Raw genomic sequence first — 24,023 nt, 5'->3', positions numbered from 1 at the left:
AGTTCAGGGGCTTTCCTGAGTAGTAACTAATACAAATGTGACTAACAGCCCTAGTTTATTAAGTATTCAGTATACACTAAGTGAAATGCATTTAGTACCTCAAGGTCAACAGCCTCCAGCCCACAGAAACATATTTTGTGTAGTCACTTTGTTCTCAAAGAACAAAAGGACTAACTCTTTCAAGTGAAAGTTTCTGTCTTTTTTGAAATTAAGGAAACTAGTTTTGATCATATTAGAGAAGCCAGCCCTTACAACAAAAGAAACTAAAATAGAAACACATAATAGAGCAATTGAACTTAAAGCTAACAAACATCCTTAAATCAACAGTCAGTCATACCCATCTTCCAATACAAGACAATGCTGGAAAAGTATCCTTGAGAAATCTTCTTATCCTAAGACTCAGTTTCCTAAATTATAAAATGAGTTTAAGACAACTTATCTCAAAGGGTGTTAGAATTAATGACAATGCAGGTATGCTTTCAGCATGGTTCTGAAATATAACAACACCCTGGATATTAGCTATTCTTACTTAAATGCACCACTCACATTCATTGAGGCAGCTGAGGCACAAGCAAAGAGTTCTGATAAATATGCATTAAACTAGTGAGCAACTGGGCCTGACTCACACACTTCTTCCACATCTCAAGATGGAACCTGGACATGGTTCTGTAAAACAACTTGAAGTCTCAAAGCAGATTTTTGAGTGTCAGTAGAATGCCATAACCCGCTATTAAATCAGTAGGAAGATTCTTTAGCAGAAGGAGATCATATACCATTGCTAGATATTTAGAACATAGCTGTCTTTGAGACAATGCAAATTTGGAGGTCCTTTGTAATCTCTATAAAATCAAGGCCATCATGAACAAATTTTATGAATTTCTTTTTTTTTCCCCCTAGAACAGACATATGAAGTCTCTGGATAAATTAGTGTATCAACCCGGCCACTTAACTGTGTTTCTTGTTACTGGGGAAGCCCATGACCTACAGTGAGCTCGGATAAAAAGGCAAACACTGCACAGCTGTGCCCCACAAGGCTCTGCAATTCTTTCAGTTCTTCCATCCATTACCAGCAAATTAAAGTAAATTCAAAATATTGATCTGCACACCCCTATATGGGAAGAAAGTTACCATCGACTTTTATTGCTTATTGTTGGGTCCAATTCCCTAGAATCAATAAAAGCTACAATGTTCATAAGCGTCTAAAAAGCTAGTTAATATAGTGGATATGAGACACCTTTTAGAATCACTATAAATCTATACGATTCTTCAACAGAAGAGCAGCAAACATCTTCAGTGTTCAGAAGCCTTATTTGATTTTAGAGTCTTCTCATTATGAGGAAAATGCCCTGGGAAAGAAGTATCAATGACAGGGAATAAAAACTAAACAATTAGAAATAACCCTGCTTAAAGGGGGCTTCATTTTTACCTTTTGGTTCCCTTGCATTTGCCACACCGAAATCACTGTCAAATGCACAATCATTTACAAGTTGTGATCATTCTTAAAAGGCATATCTTAACAGAGATTTAAGATGAGTTCTTGACTATGCTTTCTAAGCCCCATCAAATAAGGGCAGTTTGCCTAAAAACAACATTTCAACTGTCACTAATTTAAAGAAACAATATCCTTTTATGAACCATTTTTTAAAAATCAGATAATAATTCAAAAGTTCCATTAAAATTACAGACAACTTTAATACAGAAAGAAAAAGGGTTTGTTTTTTTTTTTATAGAACCAGGAAACAGAATTGGATGAGACTATGTGACCAGGGATAGTGAATTTACTCTGCTGAGATTAATCATTTTTATTTACTAAGGACACCTCGTAGTTTATCTATCGGTCACTATTCTGAAAGCCTATTTTAGTGTAGAAATTTACTGGCAAATCAGCTCAAGGGAGCTTTTGAAGTGTTATATGAAGCTAATCCCCACAAGTCAACTTTCTTCTGGCCATTTCTCTCTATCTAAATGCAAAAGACGACACTTAAAATGTACATATAAAATAGATGAGAGCAATGGAAGATTAATGGCACACATATTCAAATAATCAATAATGTGAACTTAAGCCTCTAATAGTGTTGAAATTTATTGTAAAGAGATCACAGAATGAAATAAACAATTGGCTTGTAGAGGATATATTTCATTTAGTAACTAATAGATTCTATCTGTTAACAGGTACAGCATCTGACATTTTTAAAAGTATTTTGCTCTCCAATATGCTGTTTTAAGTAACATCAGCTGAAAGTATTCTGGAGCTGGGAACTTCAAGATTGAAGAATATGGTCTGAAGTTGGACCCTTTATCTCCCACTTTACGCTTTTCACTCCAACACCATTAGGAAAACTGGTGCTACCATGGATACCCCTGCCCTGATAAAACTCAACTTTGTTTTAGAAACTGCCAGACACTATGCGACACACTTTCTCACACAGGATATCTTGGAAGCCTTGCCCCTATGCTGCAGTTATAGGCAGGATCACCACCATTTTTTCAGGCAGGGAAACTGAGTCTTGGAAAAGTGACATCATGACAGGCCTAACATCAGTGGCATTACATTTGAGAGCAGAGCAAAGACAAAAGTAGCCTAGGTCCTTGAAGACTCCATTGTGATAGTGCACCAACCCTCAGCCAAAAAAACATTTTTATTTTAAATATAAAATTTATTATAAATTCCAAATGTTAAAGCTGCCATTAGTTGAGTTTTCTGTCACTTGCAGCTAAATACATTCCTAAGTGATACTCTCCAAAAGTCCTTAGCCCTGAACTTGGCAAGTCAGTTTTGGATTTGCAAAAGGAAAAAGGGGTATTCAAATTGGTATTCAAATGCATACTACAACAACCTTGGAACCATGAGGGCTGGTGCTTGTTACCCAAAGAAAAGCACTAAATATTGATGACTAAATGCTCCTTAAATTAGTTGACAACAAAATGCTCATTAAATTAAGCATAGGTTCTATGAAGAACAATAGCCTTGGAAACAATGATTACAGATCTGTCAATTTGTTTCCTTTTTCCAAAATATATTTGGAAGGACTGCATACTGTGTGTTAATGACTTTGAAGTAAACCAAAGAGACTCTAAGCTTAATGGCATCACATTTGTGACAGTTAATTAGCAGAAAATATTTCAGTGCAGGGAGGTTTTTGCCTTTTTTTTTTTTTCTTTGAAAGCATCAAAAGCAATAAAAGGCTTTGGGGTTTTAATTGCTTCTACTCAGAGACTGAATATTGTTCTCATTGCAAAAACAGAATCCTTCCTTCAAAGTCAAAATGATCCCTCGTGATTTCTATGGATCACAAAGAGTACAACTGGGGTAGACATTTAAATATGAGACCTAAGAAAAATTTTACAAGGTGGGCTCTGATTTTTGTTAACAATAATATAAAGTGATTCCCAAGCAGGAAACCCCTTCCCTTATCACATGTGAATGCAGCCATCTGCAGTTGAGGGATGGGCTTGGGTGGTTGTTTTCACTTTGGTTTCTATTATACTAATTGGGTTCTTCCTTGGAAAAATAAAAAATATACTAGAATCATATTGGACTCACGTGCTTTCCTGAATTACACAGAAGGGATGTATTTTTACAATGAATTCCACTGGATTACCTTATAAATCTGAAATTGATAGTTGATTTTTGGACTCAATTTCTATAGAATAAAAGTAAAAGCACACAAAAGAATGATAAAAACAGAAGACAAAATAGTATAAACAAAGGGGTGAATCAACATTAGAACAAGAGAACTCCTAACAATCCAAAGTTTCAGGCAGCCTAAACTATCATTCAAAGCCACCTTATTTAGACAAGTTGATGAATTTGTAGTCATGCTTTTAAACGGTTCTGTAACTTGTAAGGCTACAAAAAAAGAAAACTGAATTATACTGAGTTAAATTGTTTATCAATGAGAAAATAAAAACTATAGCTAGAATAAAATAGACTATTGAAAAACTGTCTCTTAAAAAGAAAAATTCTAAATATTCAAGTCCTATATGTTAAATCTTATATGCTAATTGAATTAAGTTGCTAACCCATCTATCCTTAGGACCTCCAGCAGAAATACACTGAGGTGCAGAATCTCAGAGAGGTGGATAGGAAGGATGGCTCAGAAGAATGGCACCTGTAAGCCATAGGGAGTGAAGCCTCATTTTGCATATGGCTTTGGGCAATTTACTTGCCCTCTCTGTGGCTTTCTTCCCTTCTTGGAAATTGAAGATTATCAGAGCTCATAGTGTTGTTGTGAGGATTAAGCAAAATAATACATGTAAAGCCAGAAAAGTAACCGCACACATCAAGCACTCTAATATTAGGTTATTATTCTATCTTAAATACACATATACAAATCTGACATTGAAACCCTAAGGTTTTGCAATTTGAAAGCATAAACTATTCAACTACATAATAAGTAGTTATGCGGATATCTCTTCAGCGCATCAAAGGGCAGATAAAAATGAGTAATAAATTTAAATATTCTAAGCCTACTTCAATGAGAGCTTAGAGACTCTCTTCTATTCCTGTATTCATGATACACCCAGGTGCTTTCCAATTTGAGTTCTGCGACTTTAAAATTAAGCCAATATGGATTACCTAAGCAATTGCAATTGTTGTTTATCAAGCATGAAGTCCACCTCTTAATGAAAAACAAACTTTTTAAAAAGCTAGATTGCGGGCTGGGGTTGGGGCTCAGAGGTAGAACACTCGCCTAGCATGTGTGAGGCACTAGGTTCAATCCTCAGCACCACATAAAAATAAAATAAAGGTATTGTGTCCACCTACAATTAAAAAAATAAATGTTGAAAAAAAGTCCGATTGCATTTTGATCCATACACATGCTAAACACATTGTCCTATGTTCCACATATTCTATAGCTGTGTATTTTAAGCAGATCCTTTTCATCTCAAGTAGCTTTCATTCAAGCATAAGAGACAAAGTATTTCTTGCTATGACCAGGAACAATATGCTAGATTTCTTACCCACTCTGTTTGCATTCTGTTATTTTTCTCTGTCCACCTTTCATCAATAAATAACAGTGTTGCTTTAACTAAAAAGTGTGGAAAATTCTGATTGAATTTTCCACTTCAAAGTACACAAAATCATTTCATCTAACATGCTGTGTTAGAAGATCTATGCTCCATTCTGACCTCCTGTTGCAGTCTATTTCAAGTATTGGTGATGCACCATATCACTGCATGCCTGGCGAAGTAGAGTAAACATATTGACTGAGAAATGTTTTGAAAACCCCCTATTCCACACAGATCCAGCTACTGTCAAAAATCACAAAAATGTTTGCATTCTGTCTGCGCAAGAGCATGACAGAGCTCTAGGAGAAATTCCCACAATAAATAAAGCCAGCTTCTTGCAGAACATACCATCTGATCAGGATTGTGCAGGACTGTAGGGCTTAAGCTAAAGGGAAAGTGATGCAAGATCCAGCCCAAATAACAAGCTTAGAGGTGTATGAGAGAAGACGTTATTAAGCGTGCCCTTCCTTTAACCTATTTGCAAGGTTAAAATAAAATTTAGCAGAAGAGATTACCACTGCTAGTGAGAAGGCACTACTCACCCGGTGGCCAAGGAACTCAAGGAGAGAAAGGTAATGTATTGATTGACCTTTCCTTCCAATTGCCATCTAGGAGGCTAGCTGTCTTTTTTCATTTGGGGGATATGACAGCTGACCCAGCTTATTTTCCTGGACTGGCAAACTAGGACAGTCCTTGGACAAGTTAGGCAGCTGAGAATGGTATACTCCTACAATAAAGAGCGTGTAGGAAACCCTGAGCCATAATGTAAAGGCTTCTGGGTTGAATCTCTTTCTTCCCCCCACTGAAAGTTTCCTAGTTCCTTATTAGAAAGCAGTGGGAAAGGCATTTCCAGGGACAGAATGACAGCCCAATACAAATTTTGCATAGTTCTTATAATAAAGAGCAACAGGATCCATTTACCTCAGTATTTCCCCAAAGTGCCTTAGAACTTTGTTAATAGGTATTACTCGACAAGAACTTAAAGTTCCTTGGCAAAAGGTTCTGTGTTCAGGTATGCTTAAGAAAAAAATTCATATAGCTCAGAGAACTGACTTACTGTGAGATCTCAAAATGTTTATAATCTCAGCATTGTATCTGTTAAGAGCAAAAGTGTAATCTGTAATGTTCTCAAAATCAATGGGGCCATAAAACATTTTGGGGAAAAGCACTGCTCAGACACATATACAGAACATACTTTGAGAAAGTAGGTTTAACTCAGTCCTGTTTTTACTAAAATGCTAGGATCACCACAAGAAAAATAAGTGATCATTGCCATACAATACACCAGTTTATTATACTGAGTAACTTTGAATTCACAGTCTTGAATTGCACTATGATGAAAGAGGTAGGTGGCCTTTGCTGTCACTCAATAAGAGTCCCCTTGTGCATCTCACAAGATTGCAACAACAAATCTAAAAGAATACCAAACACAAGAGCTACAGAAACAAATGCATTGTGCACTACAGTGATGAAATCTCTAAAAAAATAAACACAAGGCATAAAAATACATGACCACCATACCATAGCCCTATAGTTCATGTGAAAGATAAACCTAGTAAACAACATAATGACAGAATAACACAACTATGCTCTATTTATCAAGGGCCAAGACATTTTTGTTCCCTTTTCTCTACTGGAAAATTTCCTACTTCTTAGTCTTCTATTAAGTATGCAGATAATCACAAGAAACTATTTCTCAAAACAATATGAATGAGGAAATGAAACATGTTGTAAGTTTGGCTGGTCCTTCTCACCCCATCTATGGCAGATCCCTCCTTCTCTTGCTGCTCCACTTACTTAGATTGACAGCTGGCATGGATCTTTTTCTTCTTTGCAAGAGCTTATTACTTTTTATTTTATTTTATTTTTTTATTTATACCCTTGGCATTGTTGACAGTTTTCTTTTAAACTCTGATTTCGTAGCTTACCCAATCTGTTTTGATTGTTAGGGTAAGATCAATGGTCCCTTGCGATAGGGTCCATCCTGAGTGGAAGAGGAAGTCTCAGAAATAGAAGGTGGGTTCTTATAATTTTTCAAGTGGGCACTTAACACTTGAATAAAAGAAAAGAATAAACTAAGACAAATAATATTTACTTCCAGTAAAAGGTAAGCTTCTTCCTTATCATAGCCTTTGCGTAGAGATGCTGAGTCATTCTGCTGTCTGCCTGAGCTGGGACTGGGTATTGTTGGGACCCAGAGTCAATCAAAGAAACACGCAATACAAACAGATAAAGAGATAGCCAAGATCCTGGTGTTATCAAAGATCAAAAATTAACTATGCTAAAGGACACAGTGGCAAATGCAGGTCAACAGGAATGAAGACATGAATAATTCTGATGAAGAAGTATAACTATAAGAAGGAACAAAAAAGGGAAAAATTAGACTGAAAAATACAGCAGAATGAAATGGGCTGACTGTCCGGCAGAGGAAAACAGGAAAGGATCAGCAGAGTTTAACTTCAACATAAATTATCCACAATGAATCACCCAGGGGAAAAGAAAATAAAAAGCAAAACAAAAACACCAGTGTTTAAGATCTGTGGGACAGTATCAAACTGCTGAACAGAGATACATATGTCATCCTGGGAGGAAAGGAGACAAAATGGGGTAGAAGCTGTATTTGAATAGAAGATGGCCAAGGATTTTCCAAAACTTGGTGAAAATCATCAATCCACATACCCAAGAGACTCAGTGAACTGAATGCATACAAAGAAAACTATACTTGGGCACATGATAGTCAAATCCCTTCCAGGAAGGAAGTAAGTAATGCTTATGAGGTAATGGGAAGGGACACACACACACACACACACACACACACACACACACAGGGGGTGGGGTTGCAGAGAGAGAGAGAGACTTGAAAAAATGTTCAAACAGGCAATGGAGTTATAAAGAGATTGAAACAAGTTATAAAAAGCAGCACTGCTGACCTCTGAGCTTGGGCAAGTATGTGGATCTGAGAGCTTTGGTTGCTCCTCAAACATTGCTAGGCAACAAACTCCTTCCCAGAAGCAAGATAAGACTTGACTGGACTTGCCTGATGAAATGTCTAGGTTATTTTTTTAGAGTTGCTGGTCATGTTTTGATTTGCTTTTCTTTTTGACCAGGGGTGATGGATGAACACAGGGACACACAGGATACAGAAGTCCTTGAAGGCAAAGGGATGATTTTGGTAGTTTTTAATAAACCCAGAAATCAAATTAGGTAACTTAGACTTGATCTATCCTGTGATCATTTCACCTCTAAATTAAAACTATTTCCTATACCCTTTCTCCAAATAAATTGCTAATTCCATCTTGGCAAACTTCCTGTTATATAAGTCTTTGGCTAGAACAACTATAATGACTCTGAGAAAAGTCAACAAACATAATTCACTAGTGTTTTAAAGTACTGGGGGGAAAAATTTCCCCTGTAGACAAGAGGTGTTGGGTTTTAAGAATTTATCAATGCACACCAGATCTGCAAAGCTTAAAAAAAAAAGGACAATCTACAGCCATAATATATTAAATGTGTCCAGTCTCATCTGTTATTCAAGGCCAAGCAGTACTGGGCCTGGTTGGTACTTGGATGGAAGAACACCTGAGAAAAAAGAGAAAGAGAACTGCATTCCTAAGTTAGGAAAGAGAAACAGGCCAAAATGAGAAATTGTTCCTCCCTGATATTTTTGATCAAAACTTTCAAGTACACTTAAAATTGAAATTTCAGTAATTAAAATACTAAAAACCATAGTGATTGTAGTATTTGCACTTGCTCATGATTTTACCTGTATTTTGAAACCCCATCCCACACTTTTCTTAAAAATAAAAGAAAACAGAAGCAATTGGCATTTTACTAGATAATCACCAAAAACTATTGGTGGAATTTTTTTTTTTTAATTGCATGTATTTTTAAAGGGTACAATGTGATAATCAAACACATTTTTATAGTGTGTAATGATCATCTCAGGCTAATCATCATCCTTAAATATCATTTTTGTGTGTGTTGGCAGCCTCTGGACTCCTTTTTTCTAGATGAAATATATAATATAGTCTTGTCAACTGTGATGGCCATGAAACTTATTCTTCCTCTGTAACAGCATCATCATCATCCACAAGCAACATCATGAAAAATATACGACTCTGAAAACAAAATCAACAGAAATTCAAAGCATTCTTCAGATTGCCACAAAGATAGTACAAAAGGTCTTATGGGCTGCGGGTAATACTGTTTTTTGATCTGGTGCTGGCTACGTGGGTAGGGTCACTTTGTGAAAGCTCACTGATATTTGTACTTTGTGTACAAAAATTATTAGTGAAAAAAAGTTTTTAAGATCTTTGGGATAATGTCAAAATATCTGCACTTTCAGTAAATAGAGTTTCTTAAATAGAGTTTCTTTGGTTGGGTTTGGTTTGCGGCGGGGGGCTAAAACCCAGGGATCTGTGCATGCTGGGCAACTGCTCTACCACTGAGCTATACCCCCAGCCCCTCAAAAGAGTTTTGTTTTTTTGTTTTGAGGATTAGAGAAAGTGTTTCTTCAAAAGACAGCTGGATAGCTGGATATACTTTCCTTCAAGTCTAACTACTAAATCCCTTGGCAAAGGGTCTGGCCACAAAACAAATGCTGTTATATTACTGGAATTGAATTTCAAAAATATTTTTTATACTGACATTTTCGAGTGCTTTAATACTGAGTTTATATCATGCTATATAGACAGCATCACAGAAAATAAGTGGAAGTCACTTTCTCCAAAATCACTTGGATGGGAGCTGGGCAAGGTGGAACATGCCTGTAATCCCAGCATCTAGGGAGGCTAAGGCATGAATTCAGAGCCAGCCTCACTATCTAATGAGGCCCTAAGAAATTCAGTGAGACCCTGTCTCTAAATAAAATACAAAAAGGGATGGGGATGTGTCTCAGTGGTTAAGCCCCTCTGGGCTCAATCCCTGGTAACTAAATAAATAAATAAAATAAAAATCTCTTGGATGGGTCTGAGAAATGCTAGGCTAAAAGAAATGGGGTAAGCTGGATGGTCTTTTACTTCTCTTTGTTTTCCTAGAATATCCTGCCTATTTTTTTTTTTTTTTTTTTTTTGCATTGATGGTGAACATGGTCAAACAGTCCATTGTTAAGGGAAAGTTAGGCATTTCATTAGAACTCAATAGAAGTCAGAAATGGCCAGATTGCTATTGAGGTTTAGAAAATGGCCGAGAATAAAAAGGAAGAAACTCCAGGTCAAAGAGTGATAAATTTCTTATTGTTGTATGACCAATGTGATTCTGCATCCTGTACAATCAGAAAAATGAGAAATTATATGCCATTTGATTCAAATGTCTGAATTGTCAAGATCATTATACTGTCATGTGTAACTAATAAAAAAAATTTAAAAAAATTTTATGCTGGGTGCAATGTCACACGCCTATAATCCCAGTGGTTCTGGAGGCTGAGACAGGAAGATTGTGAGTTCAAAACCAGCATCAGCAATGGTAAGGCGCTAAACAACTCAGTGAGACCCTGTCTCTAAATAAAATACACAATAGGGCTGGAGATGTGGCTCAGTGGTTGAATAGTACCCCTGAGTTCAATCCCCAGTACAAAAAAAAAATTTAATGTAAGATGATGGATATATTTCTTTATAGTAGTAATTTTACTGTTTACACACACACAAATATATGCATCATAACATCATGTTATATACCTTAACTATACACAATAAAATTTATTTTAAAAATTTAAAAATTGGGCAATATATTAACATGGCTCAAAATTCATACAGTATTGAAGAGGGATTTTGTTTTTTTTAAATCCCTTCTACCCCTGTTTTCTATCAGTTCCTATACTCCTATCCCAGAGAGAATGATTATTTTTAGTTTTGTGTGTACTTGTGCAGAATTTATGGCAAATGTGCAGTATTTGACTACCTATGCCAATATAAGTATACGTTCTAATTCTCCTACTATTATTATAGAAAAGAAAATATATTAAGTCCATTAGGTAGTCTTTATTTTTCCCTTTGATGAGGAGATGCTTCCATATAAAACAGAGTCATCCTTTTATATAGCTGCATGTTATTCCACAGCATGGGTGAAGTACAATTTGTTTACCCAGTTGACTGTTAAAAGATGTTTGGGCTAGTTCTAATCTTTTTGCTATTAAAATTTATGCTATAATAAATATGATTTTCCAGGATTCACTTCACATGTATGCTGGTATAGCTAATAGTTATACTACCTAAGAAGAGACTGGTGGTTTGAAATGTCCATATATATTTTCTTTTGATTAATATTGCCAATTTTCCCTCTCCACAGGTCGTACTTACATTCCTATCAGTAATTTTAGTAAGGAAAAAAAAAAGCAATTTCTCCAGAAAGTGTTATCACACTTTTAGATTTTTGCTGATCTGATAGGTGAAGAAACATGTCACAATGGTTTATTTTCATTTTTATTTTTTTGTAGTTGTAGATAAGACAGAATGATTTTATTGCATTTGTTAATTTTTATGTGGTGGTGAGGATCGAACCCAGTGCCTCACGAATGCTAGGCAATCCCTCCGCCACTGAGCTACAGCCCTAGACCTCACATCAGTTTTTATTTGCACTTCCCTTATAAGGCTAGTTGAGAACCATTTCCTATGCATAAAAGTCATTTATTTGTATTTGCTTTGCTTTGAATTGTCTATTTGTGCCCTTTGTCCATTTTTCTATGGACTTCTTAAGGGTCTAGTATTTCTGTTAAAGCCAGTGGAGACAAAATCTCATAGACGGGAATAGACAGGCATAGACCTCTGGGGCCTAAACACTTTCAGAGAGTTCTGTAGCACTTGCTTAGGCAGCATGGAGTCAGGTGGCAGGAGAGTAGTATCTGCATCTAAGGATTTCTCTGGCACTTGAGGTAAAAAGAGCATTAGCACTACTTGAGGCAAAACAGTAAAAATAAAAGCGATTGCCTTTCTTTTCAGCCCCATAGAAGACATGCCTGGGACACTACCTAACCCTCCAGATGGCAGTGGCACAGAACAGGCATGATGGCTAAACTGTCTGATCCTGGCCTCAGGCTCACTACCTCTGTGACCTTGTGGGCGTTTCTGAACTTCACAGCTCTGTCCTGACCAAAGGTAGTGAATCATTGTGCACAAAGTCTGCTAGGAAGGTAGAAGAAGACAGTGTAAGTTAGCATTCAACATGCATCATGATATTCTTTTGGAGATGGAGAGAACTGATCACTTAGAATGTGGGAAAACACTCTGCTTTTGGTGTGATCCACACTGTGACAGTCTTGTCCTATAAAATGGCAAACATGGCCCATAGGAGTTGAAATTGAAGTCAGGGGTCCCACAAAGTTAAAGAACGAGTAGAGAAAAGAGGAAAATATCACCTATCAGAGCAACGTAACCTTTTTGTTAATATCCAAATCATGGTAGGTATTTATTGGTCTGTTTGTTGGTTTTTGTCTAATGAAAACTTATAGCTCAAACTTTTATCCTTGGATATGGGGAGGTGGCCATAAAATTCACTGTGAGAATTCTCTTTTTTTCATTAGTTCTCTTTACCCCTCAGCCAGTCAGAAGCAAATGAGGTAAAATCAATGAAAATTAAAGTTGTTGTTGTTTTTTTTTTTTTAATGACCGATACCCACAGCAATTTCAGAATGGTTTACATTTCTACTGTTTCACTTTTAAAATCTTATGTTTCATGATGCTGCTTTCCCAGCGCCTCATTTAGTGCACAGTAAAACTGACAGAAGGTTTTTTTCTTCTTCCTTTGTTTGTCAGGGGTACCTGTTTCTTGATCTGGGTGCTGCTATTATGGGATTGTTCAGTTTCTGGAAATTCAGCAGGCCATATTCTTTGAAACTATACTACTTTTCAATAGCTAGTTTTGTACACATGAATCCTCTTCTGGAAAACAAAACTAGTCTGAATCCATAAAAAGGAAGTAGCTGCAACTGCCAGGCCTGTGCCAATGGTACCATCTGTAGAAAGTATTAGCTTCTCCCGCCACAATGGTAGCTGTGTCCATCACTGCCAGGTGTGAGATTAAGAATAGGGATGAACTACATTTGAATCCTGGCTCCCTTTGACTAGCTGCGTGATCTTGTGCAAATATTCAACGCCACTGTGCTTCTGTTTCCTCCTCAGCAAAATGGCAGTGAAGGTGTTTGAGGACAGATAGATGTGAATGGTGGGAACATGAGGTTAAGAGAATCATCTTATAAAATGGGCCCACTGTGCTGACCCCCCACACGGTTTCTTTTCCAAGAAGCAATTTATCTGCAGCCCTGCCTGACCTCAATGGATAGGATATGTCACATTCTTCAGCAAACTACCTATTAACTGCAGGAGAAATGCAGGCCCAAAATAATGTCAAGGGGGGAAAATACAGGAGACTTTTGTGACCAGATACTGAAACTCCTGGAAATAAGGATAGTCCCTCTTATCCATAAAATATATAAGAATGTACAGTTAAGAATCAATTAGAGCCAGTCAGCATGGGCCCAGTGGATCTAGAGTTGCCATGGCAGTGGGGACTTGAAAGTCTGATGTCAACTTGCTGTCAGTCAATAGTCAAGAGGGACTCTCTGGAAACTTCTCTGGGATCCTCAATAAAACGGAAGTGCAGGAGAGGCACTCTATCCATTTCCTCTCTGAGACGACCTACTCTTTCCCTTGAGAGTGTCCCCTTCCCATTTTCCTATCCCGTCAATAAACTCATACCTGTTACTCTGAGCAACATGTCTGAAATCTTTTTGACTTGATTGGAAGAATTGGAGTTTGAAGAAGGGGTCTTCACGCTACCTCAATTTCTGGATAGGCCCCAGCTCCATAATAATGGCACTGGACATTCTAAGGTTACGATGAGTGTGAAGGGAAATTGTGTGTGAAGCTCCTGGAACCACATTGGCACAGGCCAGCGTTGCTTAGGTGTTGGCAATCCCATTAGTCCTGGGAGCATCACCTCTCTCACAGGTGATCCCTTCCCTTATGTCATAATGTTTGTCTATATTCTCCTGGAGAGATCTAAGAGAATGTTGAAAAGAGGGTGAGGGGAATCCTACACCTCCCTCCAAAGCATGATCAAGTTCCAGTGGGCTACTGTTCAGTCCCATGCCCTTGCCTCCAGCCTCCAAGCAATTTTCCCACCATCTCATGTACATTCTGCCCTTCATATGTGCTCCTGTAAAATGACTGTATACAGTGCAGTGTGCATCTGTTTTTAATTGACACTAAAAGTAGGGTGCTACAGAATTGATTATAAGCTTATTCCACACAGTAATGTGTTTTAGGCTCTATCCACATGACTGTGTGTTCCACCCTGTGGGCTGCTGCTTCTAATCACTGTTACTCCACAGCATCACCCTATTCTCCCAGTCATCCTTTCAGCTGTCTACTGCTATTGTCTGTGCTTCCACCTTTGCAGCAAGCAACACTGCTGCAAGAGGTATCTGTATGCATGTCCTCACACAGACGCAACTTCTTTAGGACCGTGATCCCTGGGTCAAGGGCAATCTGGAATCTAACAAGTGTTGCCAGTTCATTCCCCAAAGCAGCCTGCTTACTCTACAGAATGTCTGCCCCAGACCACACATTCATAAAAATGCTCCTAATGAGGAAGGGGGTGTTATTATTCTTTCATTGCACTGATGAAGAGAGAGACCTTCCCTTGGCTTCAGTTGTTGTATCCAATTTGAAAAGAATTCTGTGTGATCTCAGAGGCGGACAATGACAAGAGCCTTCATGCTGACCTGTCATATATATCCTTCAATCTGGTCCAGCCCATGACAACTTGCGATACTTTTGTAATATGCCTGCCCATACACGTGCTGTTTAGAAAGTCCTAACCTTCCTTTAAGGTGCAGATGAAAAACCACCACAGATCTCCCTCCACTTAAAATCAACACAACGCTGATACTGTTTACCATGCAGTTTATTACTGTCTCTGCTTTATTTCTTTGCCAATGAAATCACATTCTTGAAGGAAAGAATCACATCCTACAAGTTATAATTCTTCATGCCTAACACACTGCTGAGAATATAGCAGGCATCCAAAAATAGTTAGAACTACAGACTTTTAACAATGAAGATTTTCTATCTCAAAAACCAATTGATGCTAACTTCTTTTTACAAAAGAGAGGAAACTTCCAGAAAAGTTAAATAATGATGACCTATTAACTATGATAATAGCATTCATAATTTACAGCTTGGGGATTGATGAAGTGCCTGACCATGTGACAAAATATTTCATGCATATGTCACGGAATCTTCAAACCAATCTGATAAGAATCATATTATTTTGGTCCTCATTTTGTGGTGAGAAAACTGAGGCTCTATCAAAGTGTTTAAGGTCATAACTAATAAGTTTTAGAAATGAGATCCATGCTCATTTTAGTAAGGACCAAAGATAACTTGTAGATAACTGGTGTCAAAACAACAAAACTATAAGGTATCTCAAAGATTTTTATTAGAAATTTGAGATTCCCTAAAGGTCTTTATAAAAAAGTTTACACAGTGCAACATTTTATGTGACTAAAATACTGCCCAGAATAATTATGGCAACCAGTCTTCCAGTCCCTTCCCCATCTTTTTATGTTCTTAAATATAGTAACAAGCATTGCATCCTCCAAAAAAGAAGAAATTATTCTTTAACACTTGAAATTCCTGGGACTAAGAAGGCGCTAATTACCATCTAGAAACTCTATGCATAATAAGACCCCAAAATGTAGATAATTTGAAGTCTATACTCTCAGTGCTTTAAAAAAAAAAATCAATCTATTTTCTTCTGATATAACAGACTGAAAATTCCATGTTTTTCCACTGTTTTTATTTTACAGCATCTATGCAACTATGAACTCTGGTCCAGGCAGCTCCTTCCTCAGTCTGAACAGTGGGTTTCTGAGGTCTCAAAGATATTTACTGTTCAGATAGGTAAAAATGAAAAAAAAAAAAAAAAGGATCAATCCTAAAAGGTTTATAGTAGTAAGAAGACCATCTGCTCTGAGATAGCTCTGGGCTGATTTTCCCAGCAGGGGAGCCCAAGTTTTATAAACCTCATTCTCATTAGATTAAAGGAGAGAAATTGCTGAGAATTAGTATAAAGGATTTTAAAGCCCTACAGCAGACCGAAACCATGTGGATCTTAGACGGACATGCAGGTTTTTGTATGAATTAGCTGTGTATTGGGGTGGTTTGGTTTGTTTATTTAAAGAATAGAATGTTACAACACTTCCTGGTTTTGAAATTTATTAGATGCTACGCCTGCCGCTATTTGCACTCACACGCTCAAAATTTTCAATACAATCTTTATGAACCTATTTATTCTGGATCAGCAAAGCTTCCAAGGTAAAATGACAGCTCGTGGGGAATAAATCTTCATCATCCTTTTGTGCTGAAATGCCAGGAGATTTGAAAACTAATCCTCTGCACCCTCCCGTGTTCTCTTCTGTCTACCAGATCGTGTCCCCGATGCTCCTGTACCAAATTGATTTTTATTTAACAGAGGCCTTTACCAGCTCCACAAATAACAGCTCTGTGGTCTTTGAACTATGATTCCTACTGCCCGTTTTGCTTCATTCTTTGTTCATTTGCTGTGTTAACAGCATTCCTACTGGGGGACAGACAGGTGAGTATATTCTCAAAGTGAAAGACACTTTAGACATTCCCAGTGGATGAGCTTAGCCAATCAGAGGTGCACTGCTTATCTTTGATCTCCCCCCCTCACTCTTTACTATTATTCAAATAAAACAGATTTCAAAGCTTGTTTTCCCACACACTAAAGCACAAAAGCCTTTCAGAAGCAAAGCAAAAATTCAGACCAAAAAAAAAAAAAAATAGCCAACACCTTGAGCAGAAAGTGAGCCCCTTATTATGGGCACCCATACCTCCCCCCACTTTTAAAATCATTTCTGTTTTGAAAATTAATTTCCATTGAAGACACTGGTGGAAGATAGCGAGGCTCTGCAAGTATTGAAGAATAATGCTGTTCATAGAGGGATTTTAGGACTGAGAAATGCCATTCAAAAATCTTAGACTAAATGGTAGAATATCTAGTTTTCAACAGTGTTCGTAAAAGAGAAAAACAATTCCGCAAGTTGGTTGAGAACATATCACATATTCCTGTTTTTGCCAATGACAAAACAGAGAGTAATGGGGGTTCAGGTGACTAGCCAAGGCCACAGAGCTGGTTTACAACAAAGTTCAATGTACAACCTAGTCCAGTGTATTCTCTGCACCACACCCCATGGTAATTGGGAAGCTAAATGTTACCATCTGACCATACTGCTTCCCAGACTGAACAATGCAGACTCACAATAAAATCCATGTTCTCAAAAGGCTTGGCAGCTGGTTTACCATAAACTGTTACTGACCCTCAGAACATGGAAACCTATAATTTATAAGAATTCTTTACTACAACTCAGGTTATTGAGTTGAAAATGATACGGTGCTGATTTAAGCCAAGTGTGCTTATAATAAAAGGTCACTGGCTACACAGATGCACATTTCCATTTGCCATTTATTAGCCTAGTAATGCATCTGGCACAGCAAACAGCAGCTTCTCCCATCGCTCGTTAATATTAGGAAAGATTTTTAGGCACTCCTCAAATTTCTAGCATTTTGGAAAGGAAAGGATCTGACCTTTTAAACCTATTTGGTACTATGGCTGAACCAATTCACACAGCACATTAAGGCATCAGATAGATTCTTCATAGCAGGTTAATGAGTTCCTTGAAAGTTTGAAAAAGAAGCCATGAGTCTCACTCAAAAGAGAACAACATTAAAGCCTCTCCCCACCACTAGAAGAAAATTAGCTAACTGACAGTTTACTTTATAACACATTGCATGGCATTTTTGAAAAAATACCAAAACAGAATGAAATGAATATGGGACAAAAAAAAGGGGGGCGGGGGGCAAAACACCAGGTGAGCTGCGTCCTTAAACGATCATGGAGCAAGAGGTACATGCTTTGTCTACCAGTGGATGCCCTCAATTCACAGGAGACTTCAGGACTTCATTTGTTAACAAATGAAGGGGGCCTGCTCTACTGAGCTGTCCTCTGCATCAGCAAAATTCACATCTTAGATGATAAAACCATCAGACTCAATCAAGCTAGTTTACTTTCCCCCCTCACATGTTAACAAAACTCGTATGACTTCATCACAAGTTTCCTGAGTTGTCTGGGGCTCAGGAGGGAAGGGACATCCAAGGGATTTAATAGCATCAAAGGGCTATGACATCTGAAGTCTATTTTTAAATACTTTAGCATATGCAATATAGTATTTTTGATGGGCTAAAATTATACCTATGCACAGTCAGCATCCCTAACCAGATTTTACTCACTCAGGGTGGTCAAGTAGCATGATATCAGAGGTCCCTGCCTGTAAGTCAACAACTGAGATTTTGCTAACTGGCAAACTCAAATGGGTTTTCATTGATGATGTCAAACTCTGTAGCTTGCTAGTCATATGGTGGATGTTAAAAATAGGCTTTTGTTGCTGAAATTAATGATATTTAACTGAAAACGAAAAATCATTTTAGAGACATTCTTATCTTTTCCATGAACAGGAAAAGGTCATGAGACTACCTGACCTGTTTGGGTTTAGCACTTCCTCACCCAAAACCTCAGCCACCCTTTGCAGCTGTTGCTGTCTGTCAAAGACAGTTGGGCATGACCAGAGTGGCCTTAAAAATATCTCAGCCTACATGTAATAATCATAGCACTGCGGCTGACGCACACCGCCTCAGTGAACTTTCAGAAATTTTACAAACCAATTGTTAAAGATACTCATGATAAGCTTAAAACATCTAAATTTACAAATAAATACATTATACTGACAAAAAGGGTAAAGGATACTCAAAATTGATCTTCTTTCTAATTTTTCCTCCCTAGTGGTGCTGGGGACTGAACCTCAGGACCTTATTATGCTTGCCAGATAAATTGAACTGAACAACATCCCCAACCCCACTTCCTAATTCTTTGTCATATTGTACTAGAGTTTACATCAATTCTATCTAATGATAGACAAACTATTAACATAAGTAATTATATAGTAGGGCTCTATTGGGCATCTCTCCCTAGCTATGAGATTAATGATGACACACATATTTGCAACCAGCCATGGTGGGAATGCAAACACCATGGAAACTAGCAAATGCTACAAATCGAGACTGTTTTGCTTTCATCCTGGTTGTTAAACATTTACCAGAACATCACTGGTAATGTAATGGTCTTGAATTAAGAGAGAAGTCACTGCCTTCTCTCCATATCTGTATTCTACACCCTCAGTTACACCCACGTAAGTAAAACCCCACACCCATTTTGTGCAGAGGTCCCTTTCTGCCATTCACACCTGCTGCCCAAGGCGACAGGACACACTCACTTTTGAAGCAGCTGGGTCCACTAGTCTCTGGCGATGCCGGGCTGAGTTGAAATGGCTCTTCGGAGGCTGCCCTTCCTGACAGTGAATGGAAGATGGGGAATGAGCAAGAGGAGGAAAGGGAGAGGTGGGGCATGGGATGATGGGAAATGATCAGAAAAAGGAGAGGGACAGTGTTTAACAGCACCGTACTTCATCTCTTTTAGCTAAAACTCTAATAACGAAAACACATAACAGATACTCCCCCGCAAAAAAAGCACACGCTACATGCAAGTCATTTTGTTAAAAAGGCTTGTGTGTGTGTGTCATAAAGTCACAACTGAGGTCCAGGATCAAGACTTTTCCTGCCAAGTTTTCATTCTTTATTATTTGGTCACTTCCTCCATTCATACATTAAGGTCACTACTTAACACTGGAACTTGATTTCCCTTAATATGAAGTCCCTCTTCCTGAAAAGAAAGACGTTATTATGGAGCATCCTTAGGGTTAGACTTGCCCCCGTTTGCGTATCACCATAATGAATCATAGTCCTCCTCTGAACCATGAAAATTCTCCTGACTGGGAAGCTTCTCTCTCCGTCATCCTGGAAGAATTCATCTCTTCTGTGAGCCACCAATAAACACTGCCCCTAAACGCACATTATTTTTTATTGGCTTAACGGTGATTTACATTAAATTGTATACACTAAACCTAAAACCCTTGGGCTCAAAGGTCCAGATGCCTGGCAGCAAAATAACCCTTGGGTCAGGGACAGCATTTGCTCAGCTCTAGTACAGAGGAAGATAAAAGAGCCTCGACTTAGGTAAAAATTCAATGCCTGTATTATACCACTTCAGAATTTTTTATTTTTTAATTCTAGGAATAACAGCTCTGTTACTTCTAAGACATGTATCAATCAAACCCACTGAATTGCCAACAATCACTGGTTTGGTGTCCACAGCATAATGCTCACCTTTCAAAAGAGAAATGTCATAAGGAGCATATTGCAGGGCAGGATTGTGTTTTGTTTTGTTTCTAGAACTGCCCTGCCAACCTGAATTCTTTCTCCACTCTCTTCTGGAAAAAAAAAAAAAAAATGCAAACAGTCTTGACTCTCAGCTAACCTAGAGAATGCACCAAAGCTTTAATAGCAGAAATTATATTCATTAACTCACTACTTTACCAAAAAAAAAAAAAATGAGCATGCCTTCCCATGTCAACAGAATCAATAGTTTTTACATAAGAAATGTAGTTTGAGGGAGAAAAATCAGACATTATTTATTTAGGTAAATTTGTTTAGAATTATCCTTTAAACTTAATGATTTATCAGAAGGGGTTTTTCAATGCTTTTCCTTTTCTTCCTAAAAGAAGTTATCACATGTAAATAAACTGTCATCCTCATGAATACATCTGGAGAACTCTCTGCCCTTATTAACCTCCCGGTGGAAAGATTACAACTGAGTTAAGAGTTCCAATGCACAGTGCCAGGCTCCCACTCATCAGGAAAAAAATTAATCTCAGCCTTAAATACACAATTACAGTCAATGCACAAATTAACTAAATCCTGGGCCTGTGGTTTATTGCTCTTCTTCTGACTCCAAGGTGAAAATGTTATCTTTTTTTAATTAGCTAATTGTACCATGAACTCAGCAGGAGGCAGATGTGGATATTAAACCTGAGATCTGAATCTTAAACTCCCAGTTGCTAGAAAGCTTGTTTAAAAAGAGCAAGCACATTCTTCAAGGGGTGGCTTTTTTGGAACCTGGTCTCTCTTTTATCTCATTTATCATCAAACACAACTTGTGTAACAACAGTCTGCCTGCAATGAACAAATAGGTCTATGAAATAATCAATGTAGTTAGACAGAGATTCTTGTAATATATCTTAATAGAAACCCAGGAAGAGCCTGGAGGATTAATGTCATTTTAATGAATTGCACATAGAATGAAAATAAAGGAATTGTCAACAGCTCACAGCAAGTTTTTCTCCATATGAACCACATCTTAAATTTAAACTAACATTAATTTTCAATAGTCCCATTAAACTGTAGTGTTAAAAAAAAAGGTCTTTGGTAGTTAGCTGCTTATATATTCACAAGTTAGTCTGGTGACACTGAGAGCTTATATAAAGAAATACACATTTAGACCCTAGATGGAGACCTTTGAGAAAACTTTAGTCATTAAGAAGCTGGAACATCTGCTTCATCACTTTCAGGGAGACCCTAACTGAAATGCTTTTCTTTCCTTTTTTTTTTTTTCCAGTTATTTACCAGATCTCCTGATATTTCCAGAAGTACAAACAATGCATCTTTGAGATTAGTCAACTAAGTACAATTGTACCACATCAACTATGTAGAACATTATACATTTGTTAAAAAGCAAACAGCACCCACAAATGGTTTCTTAGAAAATCCACTTCCTTATATGCTATGGCTTGAATGTGCACCCCCATATATAACAGAGCCCCCTTTAAAATTAAAAGCTCTAATCTCCCCAAATTTTCTGACAAATCGTTTTTCTGCAACTGAGATTCCTTATGCTGAGAAGAAAAACTGAGGACCTGTCCCCAAAGCATGGGCAGATGCCAGCAAGACTAGAAAACTGGAATTGTAACATAATCTCTGGCCAGCACTTCCCAGCTATGATTCCTGCCTTTTGTGCCTTTCCTCTTATAAAAGTTATTTTTGCCCCTCTACCCCTGAAGATGGAGATTTGAGACAGAAAAGGTACCTCTTGTGCAGGGCCAACTTGGAATAAGCCTATTTTCTTTCACCAACCTCTGTCTCCCAAATTTAACAGCTGAGCACTCAGTAGAACGTGCTACTCCAATAGCAAAAAATTCATACATTGAAAACTTAACCCCCAAATTTACAGTTAATGGTATTTGGAGGTGGGGCATTTGGGAGATAACTCGGATTAGATGAGGTTATAAGGGTGGGGATCCCTATGAGGGCACTAATGGCTTTCTAAGAAGAGGAAGAGAGCTGTAAACTGGCTTGCTTGTTCTCTTTCGCCATGTTATGATAGAGCAAAGAGACTCTTACCAGATGCCAAGCAGATGCAAGCATCGTAGTCTTGGACTTTTCAGCCTCTGGACAATGAGACAAATAAACTTCTATTCTTTATAATATTCTATTCTTTATATAGCTCAGTCTCATGTATTTTGTTACAGCAACAGAAAATGAACTAAGATAATATACATAACAAATTTGGTCACACAATTTCTATATTCAAGGAAAACATTGAATTCTATGAACCATGCTAACATTAAAGGCAAAATTTGTGACTTCATTTTCTTCAGCAAATTCCAAGTCCCCCAAATCTGTTTCTCCTCCTAAATGACAGTCTTCAAACTCTGGTATCTGTCATTCCAGACTGAGACATCAGCCTCCTTCTACCATTTACCTCCTGGCTAATGACATCAACATCAGCAAAATAACAGATTGGACCTGGGTGAGCCCTGCAGGACTCTGAACTGAATGGCTTATTTGTGTATGCAAATTGGGACTCTTCAGTGCAAAAGGAACTGGGGGAGGGGGTTTGGGGGAGTTGAATTCCTCACCATTAGTTTTGTGAAAATAGAAGCATATTCTATTGCTTAGGTGAACTCAACCAAAATCATTTTGCTGTGATAACCAGCAGTAATAAAGGTAGCAACCCTCAATTATGTAAATAAACTATTAGAAAATGACAAAAAAAGAGCTGACATGAGCTTAATATAGTAAATTAATGAGACATATTTCATCTTCAAGCTAAATGCTTTCTCCAAGCCTTCACCTGTTAAATAAGTCACTTTTTAGAAATTACAAACATTCCTTAACATTGCAGATCATACTTTTAAAGAAATTATTATTCCCTTAGCATTAAAGATCTGATACCTTATAGTGCTGTAGCCTAATTTGCATCACATAAACATATTTGCAAGAATGCTCTGTGGAAAACAATATATCAGCTTGAAATAATGGGTACCCAATGAATTTAGTTGCTTACAGCATACAATTTACAAAAGCCTAATTCTTTAAATCAGGTGTAAGTCACTCTATATCAAAATGAGATCCACAAGGAAAATTTAAAACTAAGTATATCTATAATTTTGGCATGAATCCCATTTTAAAAATCTATCATTGGACATTTCTAGCAGAGACATTTTAACGTTAAAACAATCCAGAAAATAACAGAATGGATCATAAATGTGTTTTAAGGGCTATTGCTTTTAAAAAGTAAGTCCAAAAACATTTTAATTCTGAAAAGACTCACATGCATTGTCAGGGAAGAATAAATTTCTTCACCCAACTTATACATGTATTTTTGTGACGAATGTTTTGCCCCCAATCAAAGCTCTCACTAAATACTATATTTAAACACTACACATCACTATTATGAATAGGCACTATCAAAGAGGCCCTTGAACATCAGTAACTTAGGACCACACAAAGTCAAAATTCTTCATGAAGACAAATTGATTGATAGAATTTACAAGGTTGAAAGAGAGAACAATTGTCAAGCATATCAAAACAGGGATAAGAAACCAAAGAATATTGAAGAAAATGTGTCATTTAGAAGATAGAGCACATTTTTCATTATGATATAAGCATCTGAAACTCTTGGAACTAATCATACAATAATTTATGAAAAATTTCATAATGAATAATGTCGTAAAGAAGAGAGTAAATAATCTTTTCTTATCT

General features: G+C 37.4%; 1 protein-coding gene across 9 annotated transcripts in view; it reads right to left on the bottom strand.

Moving 5' to 3' along the window:
• The window catches only part of Mast4 (microtubule associated serine/threonine kinase family member 4), a 565,691-nt gene that overhangs the window by 270,746 nt on the left and 270,922 nt on the right, over window positions 1-24,023 (bottom strand). For 4 of the 9 annotated variants that reach the window (XM_058583078.1, XM_058583079.1, XM_058583080.1 and 1 more), the window contains exon 4: window positions 19,361-19,435. The exons of the other annotated variants lie outside the window; for them this stretch is intronic. In XM_058583078.1, coding sequence (XP_058439061.1) covers window positions 19,361-19,435 — 75 coding nt within the window. The remainder of the gene's footprint in view (window positions 1-19,360; window positions 19,436-24,023) is intronic. 9 annotated transcript variants of the gene reach the window in all.

This window comes from Marmota monax, unplaced genomic scaffold (assembly GCF_021218885.2).
Source record: "Marmota monax isolate L192 unplaced genomic scaffold, Marmota_monax_Labrador192_F-V1.1 WCK01_AAM20220418_F8-fsc00130, whole genome shotgun sequence".
NCBI classification, from domain to species: Eukaryota; Metazoa; Chordata; class Mammalia; order Rodentia; family Sciuridae; genus Marmota; species Marmota monax.
Note: the sequence above shows the minus strand (reverse complement) of the source record. Positions and strands in the feature narration are given on the sequence as shown.